The 13,207-nt window shown below is 42.9% G+C and overlaps 1 protein-coding gene across 1 annotated transcript in view; it reads right to left on the bottom strand.

Annotated features, from left to right (window-relative positions):
• Positions 1 to 3,586: 3,586 nt before the first annotated feature.
• The window catches only part of SOX30 (SRY-box transcription factor 30), a 91,900-nt gene continuing 82,279 nt past the window's right edge, over positions 3,587 to 13,207 (bottom strand). Inside the window, 1 exon segment of the mRNA XM_088478971.1 lies at positions 3,587 to 4,022. Coding sequence (XP_088335097.1) covers positions 3,695 to 4,022 — 328 coding nt within the window. The 3' untranslated portion in view covers positions 3,587 to 3,694.

The raw sequence follows: 13,207 nt of genomic DNA on the forward strand, positions 1-13,207 counted from the left end.
ACAGACGAAAGTTGTTATTGCATTAGAGACATACAGCAGTAGTCAATGGCATGTGTTATTAAGAAGCTAACAGCAAATGTAATTCAATCATTTAGGGCTTTTTTTATGTGGGAATGGCAAGTTGAAACATGTCTGTGTAAATGGCAGCTGCAGAGCCAGAATTACAATCTTGGGCAGAGGACTAGATTGGGGTGTGTATGCTCTCTGTTTGAGGTCAGGAATAAGATGCGGGGGAACACGGAATGTTTATCAACTGTTGGGTATTTGCAATGGTGGAATTATAGCAGAGACCTGAGACTCCCACTGGACAAGAGTTACAAGAAAAAAGTAGAGGTCACTAAAGATAATTAGATCCTTATTGGGATTACTTGTGATTCCTGAGACCACTTTTGATGTAGATCAGTGCGAGGCCGTAACTATGGATGTGCAAGTGAAGCCGCCGCACAGAGCACAGGGCTCTATAGGTAGCACCGACGCTGCCCCATGGTCCCTACATCTGGTTAGCAGGGTGCCTGGAATGGCATCCTGCAGCCAGTGTCAGTGCTGTAGCGCTACTGGAGCTCCCGTTGGAATCTCCAGACATGCAGACGGTAGCCTGTAAAGCACCCCGAGTATCCTGAGGTTGCTCTGGCGATGCTGCTGTCCTTAACAGGGCTGGCAACCCCGCCCCCTTGATGTAATGTAGTCGGAAGCGTGGCCGGAACAGGGCATAAAAGCTCTGTTACGGTACTGAATCACCAGGTTACCAAACTGGGTGCCACAGGGCACTTGCAGGGGTGCCACGGGTTGGTGGCTCAGAATCAAATCAAATTATTTAATTTATGATGAATGTGATAGGCTGCCAATCATGAAATGTGTGGACAAACAGAATCACAACCCTGTCCAACACCACATAACTGAACCTAAGGATGACAGGTAAGCACAATTTACTTAATGTAATAATTTTTGATGAATTTTTCAATAAGAAACTTTTGGCCTACGGTTGCTGTGACAAAAATGCTGATACTCTAGGGTGCCGTGATTCCAGAAAGTTTGGGAACAACTGATGTAGATCCTTGTTGAATTTGAACAATATTTTCAAGAGTTGGAAACCCTGTTGTGGATTAGAGCATATGATAGGTTCCTGAATAGGTCAGAAATTAGGTAATCAATAATTACATATACATTGAAATAACACCTAAAATAGTTAAATGAAGTGACAAATGATTTATGAGTGCTAGCCTTCGCTGGCTCCCAACCACATGAACACAGAAACATGAAAAGCATTTCTGCCTATATCTAGTCCAACAGCTGTTCACAAAAGGAAACAGACCCAGCTGCCAACACTAAATATAGGGGGTAACTTCTACAAGGGCAAGAGAACATTGCAATTATTTAGTTCACCAATGAGGGTCATAACTGAGCTGCTCTAATTACGAGGATGAGTCAAAAATTATCCTCACTCTGGCTGTTGAATTTATTATATAATCAACTTTCAGTAAAGAAAGATACATATTTTCGGCATAATCTCCCAGCTTTTCAATACACTTTGTCCATCTGTCAACAAGCTTTCATATTCCCCCATTAAAAAAATGTCTTAGGCTGAGTTGCGAGCCACGAATGCACTGATGTTTTCACCCAAGTCTGTCGTGGATTATTGCATAGGCAGAGCCATGGCTGATTTGCAACATAATCCACTGTCTCTCATCTATCCAACAGAATCAGTTAACATACACGCTCAATGTTCTTATCAGTAATGGACAGTCGTCCAGCTCCTTCTTCATGGCTGACACTCGTGCGACCTTCTTTAAACTTCTCTATACATTCATACACACTTCTTCGCGACAATCCCGCAGCCTAACCCTAGCCCTCCCCTTAGTGCTTAACCCCTACCCTCCACTCCTGTAGCCTAACCCTAACCCTCAGCTCCCTACAGCATGTCAACATTTCACACGCTCTGCAGATGCCGACATGTTCAATGTCCATATTGCAACAATGTTGATGTTGTGGTGTCAATATCATGAATGTTGATATTATGACTACATCCCCATATGTGTGGGTGTGTGTATAATTTTTGTAGTATTTTTTTCTTAGTATTTGTTATCCATGGTACGCTGGGTCTCTAGCTAGTGTGGCTACCATATAGCCTCATCTCACCTGTGTTTCACCAGCTCCATTCTCCAATGTTAACTCCAGCCTCAAGCCCCCCCTCCCATATGTCTACAGTCACTGTCCCCCACGTATCTCTTTAGCCTCATGCCCCCCCACGTGACTCTACAGCCTCTTCCCCCCTGTGTCTCTCCAGCATCATGATCCCTTGTGTCTCTTCAGCATCTCTACACCCTGTGTCTCTCCCACATCATGGCCTCTTGTTTCTCTCCAGCCTCTTTCCCCCCCTGTGTCTCAACTGCCTCTTGTTCCTGTGTGTCTCTGGCATCATGGCCTCTTGTATCTCTCCAGCATTATTCCCCCCACCCACCATGTTGTGTCTCTACAGTCTCTTCCTTCTTGTGTCTCTCCTGCATCATGGCCCCTTGTGTCTGTCAAGCTCATGCTTCAGTGTCTATCCAGACTTATGCAACCTATGTTTGTCTTTGTCTCTGTACCCCCTCCGTCTCTCTGTCACCCTCCCCCATCTCTTTCACCTCTGTCTGTCTCATCTCTGTTCCTCTCCCCGCCATCTCCCTGTCATTGCTGTAGAGATACTGACAGTTGGTCTGAGCTCTGACCTCTCCCACCAGTGTCTATGATGTCATTATCTGAGATTTCCTTCATCTACTGAGCATGTTGAAAGAAGCCCATACACCAGGCATCTATCGGCCCAATTTCCCATTCAGCTGATGAATTGGTGAGCCAGGGATTTTTAACAAGTTGTATTTTGCTGATCCCACGAGAAATCGCCGACCATCAGAGTCCACCGCAGATCAGCATGAGGGAATCAGGGATTAGACGTATGGCCCGCATTACTCGGGACAGACTTTGCAGTATTACTATGCTAGTAAATGAGCCTAGCATATGCCAGGACACCTCAGCCTAGCCCCGCTTCTCCCCATCCTTCCTCCTCTCCTCTCCATACCTCCACCGCTTTTTTATACTTAGCCCATTTTCCTAATGCAATAGTCTTTCTCTCTGGGTGGTCTGTCCCGCCACTGTAGTGCACACCTTAGACCACCACCGATTATTATATACATAGAAACATACACAAAGATAGATAGATAGATAGATAGATAGATAGATAGATAGATTAGTATATTATTATTTGAGGATGATTAATCATGGTACCAGTGAATATGGGATATTTTTGAAAACTACAGTAAGTTAAGTGTGATAGGGGATTGAAAGTGATGATGAGTGCGGATCATTGATTAGTGAAATAGGATAGGGGCCATTGTGGGTTCTTGTAGGTGGGGCAAATTAGGGTGTATTGCTTCTAGTATGTCAAAAGTATTGACCATTTTTGGAGCATATATATTAATATGAGTGCGCAAATAACAAAATGAAACTGAATATTTCCAACATAAATATAATAGATATTAAAAACATTGATTTTATAAACACATAACATATATATTAAGAGTAAGACACTACATAAAACTGGATAGGAACACAAAGTTATCTGGATGTATTAAAGGGGAGAGTCTGTGGCATCTCCAGAACATAAACTCAGCAGATTTGTTTATTGTTGAGTTTATTTAGAACACTTTAGTCCTGAAATCTACAGGTCTACAAGAATTTTGGACTTGGAATCATCTTCATTGTCAGTCCCAGTGAGCTGCTGAATGCATTCAGGATGTCCGGGTGAAGTGGCAGCACTGGCCTCTGCTAACTCCACTTCTTGCACAGTGGAATGGCTACTCCCATAGCTACGAACCTCGTCGTTGGGTGCCGACTCACCTCTGAACTCATAGCAAGGATAGTCTCTGTTGAAAGTTGAAAACATGGCTTCATGCTGACGGTACTGGTTCACATAATATCCCAGGTAATCCGGCAATGGGGCTGCATAGTCTCCAAAACCAAATGCATGACCAGTAAAGGGAAATGCACTGTGTGGAATAGGAAAAAACATTATTAATTTTGAGAAAGAAACCGCTGGTTCCCAACCTCTTGCCAGCACACTGTGGGTCTGATTCAGAGCCGGACGCTATTTGCGCTCGCTCGTCCAGAAAAAGGGGCTGGCTATTTAAAGTGACCGTTCGCTCTTTGCGGTCTGTTGACGCCTCTATGTCTGAACGAGCAAACAAAATATGCGGACTATTTTTGTATAAAACGCCCCCTGGCCGCTCGCATCATACGTCATCTCCGCTATTTATTAGATTAATCGAGTACATCGAACGGCGAATGAACTGCTCGCTATTCTTGTGGTTGGTTTTTCCTACCGCAATCATGCGAGCAGTTCTGGCTAAGAGACACCCAAGTGACGTGGTCAATGACGCTGCTTTGTTAATTATGCACTCCCATTAAACGCCCGTTTTGACCGTTTGGCACGCCTGCGTTCGGATCTCCACTCCCCGTTTTCAAGCACCTTCCCCTGTTACCACCCACAAACGCCTCATCCTGTCACTCAAATTACCAGGCATTCGCTATCTTGCGAGCACACAAATTCTGACCGCACTGACTGGTTTGCGCATGCGTACTAAAACCCATACACATGCGCAGATGTGCGAACATCGCTCCGAAAGAACGAGCGGCCGCTTACGAGCGGCTCTGAATCAGGCCCTGAATGCATATTAAAAACATTTTAATCAAATGATAGTGCCAATTCGCCTGTAATGGACCTGTGAGACACAAAAAATGTATAGACAAAATAACAATGTATTTATGATATCACAAAGATTTATTCCAATAGACAAATCAGTATACTGGTCATAAAATTAAATCTAAAACAATCCAAATAACACATATACGAATATATATATATATATATATATATAATACATGCGGAGTGGCACTCCTCAAATCTGAGTAAATCTGCCCAGGCGCCCTCTGAAAGGGTTATTGAACAGTCTGGAAACAGCAGTGGCACTCAAGGTCTTGTTAGAAATCAATGAAGTGTATTCAAAAATAAACCACAGCATGGTTCCAAGCTGTGATTTATTTTTGAATATACTTCGTTGATTTTCTAACAAGACCATGAGTGCCGCTGCTTTCTCCAGACTCTCTCTCTCTCTATATATATATATATATATATATATATATATATATATATATATATATATATATAATATCGTATATGTAGAGAAAATCAGCTATTTAAGCTAATGCAGATTAGTGGTTATTAAGAATCAATGTACTCAAATAAAATCTAATCTCCAAAGTCACAGAGTGGCATAGAACAATGTATCCTTACACTATAGAAACTTAATATCCATTCATGATAATTCCTAAAATAATCGACCTGGACTCCAACAGTCTAGCTGGCTCGGTGGCTCAGGGTAATAAACAGCACATATTATAGTTCCACATAATCAATTAATATTGTTGTCATAAGAGACAAGTGGTTGATGATGAAATTCCGCATAGTCAGACCCACCAATAATATAGTCGCAATATATCCTCCCTCCACCAATGTCAATGGTAGAAGGGATCTGTATGGTAAAGACTATAATTACGACTCATTTAATGGTTTTAACCTATGTGTTAATTGGAGCGATAATGCTCCACTTTCCAAATATCGTGGGAGGAGGGAGACAGCCTGTAATTGCACCCAAGGACCCACCTTATTCAGTCAATCGAGGAGAGCCGTTCCGCCGTCTATGTACGCTCACCTGCTCCATGTGGGGTTAAATGCAGGCTAGGTCACACTGCTATCACTGTGACTCCGGACTCATGTAATATTCCCCCGGTCCACTGACGGCACGTCAAGTCCTGCTTTATAATGAGATTCAGGACTAGTGTAAAGTGCCTGCTGCTGTTGCTGTGGTCAGGGGGTCCGGGTACTAGTACGTCATGAGCTGTGTCCTCCAGCTATAAGTGCAGCTTGTGGGGCTGCATCAAGTGCAAAACGCTCCACTCTCCTGGTCCGTGAGGCGTTAATTGCAGGCCAGCTCACACTGCTATCACTGCAGCTCCGGATTCGTATGTAATTCCCCCTGATCTGCTAGTGGAACACCAGGTCCCGCTCTATACTGCAGCTCAGGACTAGCACAGAATGCCCGCTGTTGTAGCTGCGGTCAGGGGGTCCGTGCACTAGTGCGCCGTGAGCTGTGTCCTCTAGCTGTAATTGCGACTTGTGGGGCAGTATCAAGTGCAGGCGCTCCACTCTCCAATGAAAAGTCAGATTTGGAGAATTTGTGCAAATCAGTCTGCCGTAGTTCAGCAATGCTGGTCAGATATAGCTTCTTGGTCTGGAGACACCCTTAACGCGTTTCTTTCTCACTGAGAATTTCTTCAGAAGGAAAACATTTTGTCTAGTTCTTTTTAATTTTCAAAATATTGTTACTTTAACGTCCCAATTGCATGATGTCAACTTGCTTAGATCGTTCTCATGAAACTACTTTATTTTTATTTCACACTAACCTATTATGGAGGCACAAATGTGTCCTGACACGCTACTTGGGAATCACTGAACTGAATAGAACCTATTGCCCAATCATAAGGCCTGATTCTGAGTTGGATGCAGCTCAATATACGGCTGCAAATAGCGGGTTTTAGCAAGCTGCGCATATGCAGAAGCAAAGTTGCGGTTGAACACAATAGATCCATCTCATGGGAGCATCATGGGTGTGTAACCAGAGTTCTGTTCTATTCTGAGGCGCACTTACAGAGAAAGGAAGCCGGTTTCTGACAGATCTCTTGCACCCAGCATGGTGCTGGTGCAAGTGCTGACATAATTACAGTTTCGGGTGTGGATTAAAGATCTACACTATTTGATAGACAGTCAAAAGATAGACACCAACTGGTAGTCAGGCAATAGGTCGATAGGTTTAAAAGGTCGACATGGATGAAGATTGATTGGTACAAAAGGTCAACATTGGAATGGTCGAAAAGGGGAGGTGGGCACTGTGAGCCCCTCAGTCCTGCACAAAACCAGGGGGGGAAGCGATCAGTGTGATCACTCCCCCCACAGGCATAGGAGACTGCTGCAGTATCCCACTGTGAGCTGGGCTGCTGTGAGATAAGAGGGAGGGGTACCCAGTGCCGGGCCCCTCTAGCAAGCCCGGGCACCCGCTCCCCTTCCTCTCGGCGATATGTATGATATATTGTTGAACAATATCGTTATCGTTCATATCGTTCACTTTTATCATCAAGTGTGTACACTCCATTAGTCCCAAGATGTCCTGAGTGGAAGTCCATCCCCAGCATACTAGAACACGTCTTAGCTTACTGTGAGCTAGAGATGGCCATCGAATCAGTGGGCTAAGTCGATGGTAGGAAACCATTGATGGAAATAATTGATGGATATTACACACAGAACAAGGAATGGCACTGACGGCTGGGAGGTGGGACACGATGGGCCAATCAGGCAATGGATGGGGCTAAATGGATGTCTTAGGCAGAGCCATATGTCTTGAGCAGTGTAGAAGGAAAAAAATATATATATATTGCCATTCTCTCTGCCATTCATGACAGAAAACCATTTGATCTACAGCATCGATAGCAAATCATTCGCCGTCAGTTGCAAATCATTGATAGTTGATACTCATCACTGATTAATGGTTATACCTACTGTGAGGGCAGAAGCTATGAAGGTCGCTCAAACAAACCCAACAATTTCAAAACTGCCTATTAGCTGGGCAGGAGTGTACTATCTATAGAAGGGCTGACCAGGTGCAAGGCACCACTGGGCATCTCATAGGATGATAGAGTTGGATACTGCCGGAGAGCTGGAAACCAGCTACCTATTACATTCTATGCCAGGCCATGCCCATACCCTTGCAGCCATTTACTACACTGATCCCCTCTTACCAGGAGCGTATTAAGAGAGGATGGGGCCCGTGTTCACTCCCGTCTGGTGCCCCATCCTCTCTCCCAGGCTGCCGTCAGCTGACCCAAATAGGGGTATAAGACACTGGTGCAGGAGAGCCGGAAATAGAGATCCTCGTTGGAGCAAGGGCGTACTCCTACGATCCCCATGGTGAACGTCTCTGCTATTAGCTCCCCATAGAGAGGTCGCCAGCAGTGATTCGGGCTGGGTGGAGCAGGCAGAGCTTAACGCCGCACTCAACATACAGGGGTTGAGATACTGCCTGGCTCAGAGGACTTTGGAGCCAAAAAGAGATCTGATATTCCGGATCCTGACCATAGTTGCCAAAGTTGGCAACACTGATCTTGACTCAACTAAGGACCAAAGAAAAACTGGTGCCAGAGATTGTGGCCAGAGACTCTTTGTTCGTCAGTAGAGATCTGCACCCCCATAATTCCCCTTGATAAACGTCTTTGTTTCAGGCTCCCTATAGAGAGGTTGACAACAGAGATCTGAATCGAGGTGAGGCTGCACCCACGAATACCTAGAAAGGGAGAGAAGGAAGGCTGGGCGGGACAAGGCAGCAGTGGTTACCAGGGAGAAGGCCAAGTCCAGCATCAAAGTAAACGTGGAATATGGGCAGTGTGGAGTGCTGAATTCCAACCCGCAAAGTAATAGGGTGTTAAAGAATGCTAGCTCTCCTAATCTGTCTCTCCAAACGATAGCTAATTTGATTCCAGATTTGTATTTGGGTTCATGGGTTGGGGCGGGCCTTTCTTCCCTGAGTGACGTATTTACAGAAAATGGTCTTGCCCCATTTGTGTTTCTTCAAACTCAATTTGGACTAATGAAGCAGGATTTTTATAAATATTTACAGTTGAGACATTGGTTGCAAAGCCACCTCCCTTCTCCAATTAAGAAACCTGCCTTCCCAGCGTTGCTGTTGCTTCGTTTCCAATCTCCTAATCATAAAGGAGGTATCTCTTGGTGGTATCAGTGTCAGATAAGAATAAATAAAAAAGGGAAATTACCATGCCAGATCAAATGGGAGAGAGATTTAGCTGTAGATCTTTCTGAAGATGATTGGAATATTATTTTTTGTTCTGGTTTTACAGTATCCAAATGTATTAATCATTCAGAAATGTATTACAAGCTACTTCAGAGAGCATATTTTACACCTGAGAGGCAACATAAAATCTGGCCCTCTGCCTCCCAATATTGTTGGCGAAACTGTGGCTTGGTTGGAGACATTCTCCATGTTTTCTGGTCATGTCCCCTGCTTCGACCCCTATGGAATGCGGTGTTTTCCATGATAAGTAATATAGTTGGAACAACCATTCCTGCGGAGCCCCTAACTGCTTTATTTCATTTTTATCCTGGGACATTATCCTGTGGTGAGAGATACATTATGGGACATATTTTAATAGCTACGAAGGCTGCAATTGCTCAGGGGTGGAAGTCTGCTAACTTGCCCAACATCACAATGATAGAAAACAAGGTTCATAAGCACTTTGTTTTTGAAACATTGGATAGCAAATATTCCTCCTCTGCTAACTCCATCCATATGAAATGGTTTCAGTGGGGAGAATATAGGGAAAAACAAGGTCATTCCACTATTTATAGGGTTCCTGTTGATTTAGGTGTTCTCTGCTCACCTCATTCAGACTCGGGGTAGTTCTACTCATCATTCCTTTAGTATCCTGTTTCTAATTACTTTTATGTGTATTAAAAGTTCTCTTTTTTGTCTATGAATCAAATGTTTGTAAGCTGACCAATGATGTTTTGTTTTGTGCTATGCGATATGTCTGGCTTCCCCCTTTTCCCCTTTTTTTCATTCTGTATCCTCATTTATTTTTCTATACTAAATTTTCAATAAAAACTATTATGGAAAAAAAAAAGAATGCTAGCACACAGAAAGATCCTTGAACGGGATGGGATCTGGTAACGCAAGTACAATATATCATTCATTTCATTTTTTATTTTATTTTTTATATTTTTGGTATTTTTTCAGGGTCCAAACCTCTAAATAGTAAGGTACCCCTACAATTCAGCTGACTTTGCCAGGCATTACTGGAGGGACTGTGGGCCTGATTCAGACCCACTCGCGAGCGGCTGTCCGCTCGCAAGTGGGTCGATGTTCTGCACTGAGCATGCGCACGACGGAGGGAGCTCCGTCGTGCGCATGCGCCAGACGCGATGAGCGAAGGATTTTCCTTCGCTCGTATTGTCTCTTCAAAGGGGGCGTGCTGTCGATGTTGACTGACAGCACGCCCCCTTTGGTGGGCGTGCTGGGGGCGTGCCTCCCTGACGGGGGCGTTCCCGTGGGAACGCCTCCCGTCAGAAGCCGGTCCACTGACATCACTAGTGATGTCAGTGGGAGTGATTTTGGCTCTGATAGAGCCAAAATCACTCCGAGCCTTGTGGTTGAAAAACTCAACCACAGGCTTTTGTACGCAGTTTCGATGGTCGCGATGGTCAAGACCATCGCGGCCATCAAACTGCACGCTCGTATAGCCTGTGGGTGGTGACCCACAGCTATACGAGCATCCAGGAGGACGCTCCATTTTCATGGAGGGCGGCCCTCATTCAGAGCGTGCGCTCTGCTCAGAGCGTACGGCTCTGAATGAGGGCCTGTGTTATAAAGTTCTGGACTATGGTATGGGCTTGACTGTGAATGGGAAAATAGAAGTACATACGAGCATTATATATTTTTACGCTTTTGCTTTTTTTCTTCCCTCTTTAGGCTTCCATGGTGAACTGAGAGTGGGAACCAGTTTGGTGGGATGGGTATAATAACAACAAAATACCATATGGTGTAGTGAATGGTACAGAGACTCTATGTTTTTCTTTCTCTTCATATCCCTCTGTCGTCATGGTAGAGAAACTGATTTTTTATAACTCGAATAACTGAGTGATGGTTACTCTTGAGTAAATATGTATAACTAGTAAAAGTAGAAGTGCTAAGGAGCTAGTAAATATTTTCTAATGTATAAGAGAATAGAAGTGTAAAAAGGATATCTATCAATAATCCACTGTCCCTCTGTATAGGAGGGTTAGGATAACAGAAAAGAGCCCGCGGGGTATGGACAAATATATAAAGATGAGTGGAACAAGGCTATCCTCCAACTCACAAAATACGGAAATGGGTAAACAAAGACAGCGAGGGGGTAAGGCAACTCAGGCCTCTCCAGTGCGAGAACAAAAACGAGGCCATACGCCACTTCATACCCCTACTCGTACCCCAGAAAATGAAGGACCAGAGGGTAATATGCCGCAAATAAATGAAGGGGCTATAACCCTGTTACCCACCATAGATAGAAAACTTTATATAATCCAGGCCTCATTAGATTTGGCCTTGGCTAAAATTGCTGAAAATACTACTAGAATAGAACCCTCAAACGTGTTAATGATTTGGAGGATGAGGCATCGATGACACAAAATATGATAGAAACACACTCTAAGCAAATTCAATGGCTCCTTGATAAAATAGATGATTTAGAAAATAGGGACCGTAGAAAAAAACTTACGATTTATAGGTATACCAGCGACGGTCCCAGATCATGCACTAGTGAGCTATGTTATTACTAAAACTGTACCTGCTTTAAATCTTCAAAATGATATAGGAGATCTAAGAATAGAAAGAGCCCATCGATTGGGACCAGTGAGGGAGGGCCTTAATGATAGGCCAAGACCAACAATAGTAAAATTCCTAGATTACTCCATAAAGAATAACATTTGGAGAGCATATCGGAAACAATCCCAAGTTAAAATAGAGGGAGTTAATAACTTGATATTTCAAGACTACTCAGTAGCCCTGCAACAGAAACGTAAAGCATTCCAACCGATATGCAAAATGCTAATAGAGAATGGGAGAAGGTTTGCACTATGGTACCCAGCTAAGGAACGCTTGATGGAAAATGGCCAGATATTGATTTTCGATACACCAGAAGAGGCAAAGGCTCACATATATAGAGAAAACCTTCGGGGGGGACATTTATATATAAATACAAAGCCGAGAGAAGGAGATGCAAAAGCATAGAGAGAGTTGGAAAATATCTGAAAGAGTATAAACAGGGGAATGTATGATTTAAGTAAAATGCTGGGTAGTAAATACTGCTTTTTATGGGGGGGATGCTCTCTTTGGTAAAGAGGGATCAGCTCAAAAGAGTGAAGATTATATTTCTACACGATGGTAAAAAGAAGGGAAAAGGGCCCACTAAGCAAAATTTAATATACGTGTTTGCAAAAGAGAAAATTTGGAAAGTGGTAAAAGGGATAAAAATAATAGAGAGACAAATGTTTTGTTTTTTTTTCTTTTTCTTTTTTCTTCTTTGATTAAAATGGGTATAACATGCACATGGAAGGTATACTCACAGTATAATATTAATGAATGCTTAATCTTTAGATATTTATTTGGAAAAAGGAAAATGTGGAAAAGGAAGATTTGCACAAAGGCGATAGTAAAATGTCAAAGGAATTTGCTATATCAAAATGGTTATAATTTGCACAATGAAGTTAAAGTTGCAGTATAATATCACTGATTGGGGGAAAAAAGGGAATAAGGTAATAGAAAATAAGATAATGCACGCTATAGAAATAAATGGTTTTAAAAAACAAAACAAAAAAACAAACTCTCTCTGGTTGTCCACTATTGCCCCCTCTTGGTATATGGACATATTATGTGAATGGAGATATTTGGAATTTGTCAGTCAAGGACTTAAATAGTGAGGTACGGTCTGCAGAAAATTGAGCATGTGCTCCCCATTTAAAAGAACATTAATGTCACAAAGGGTTAAAATTATATCATGGAATGTGGGAGGTTTGAATACCCCGGTCAAGCGCAAAAGAGTAGTAGAACCTATGAAAAGAAATAAAACAGAAATTGCTTTTATACAGGAAACCCATTGGGAACAGGGAAAGGGATGTAAATTAAGAGCCCATTGGATAGGAGTATGTATTTAGTCAGATTACAGTTCTAAGTCTAGGGAAGTAGCATAGTATTCGCTAGACATTTGTCTTATACAATTTTGGTGGAGGATCCTGAGGGCAGATTTTTATTCCTCACAATTAGGTTATATTCAAAAAAATTGTGCTTTTCTAAATATACTGTATATGCCCCAAATTCAACACAAAATATATTATTTACTAATCTTACACAGATGCTTCTCCAGAGAGAATGTCCAAACCACTAGGGGGCAATTATAATTGGGTGGACAACCCAGCTTTGGATAAATCTAAGCCATCAAAAATATACGGAGATACCCAAATTAACCCCATAATTAATATAAAGAATACACAAGCCCTATTAGATCACTGGAGGATAAG

This window comes from Taudactylus pleione, unplaced genomic scaffold, assembly GCF_031769625.1.
Source record: "Taudactylus pleione unplaced genomic scaffold, aTauple2 ptg000225l, whole genome shotgun sequence".
NCBI lineage: Eukaryota > Metazoa > Chordata > Amphibia > Anura > Myobatrachidae > Taudactylus > Taudactylus pleione.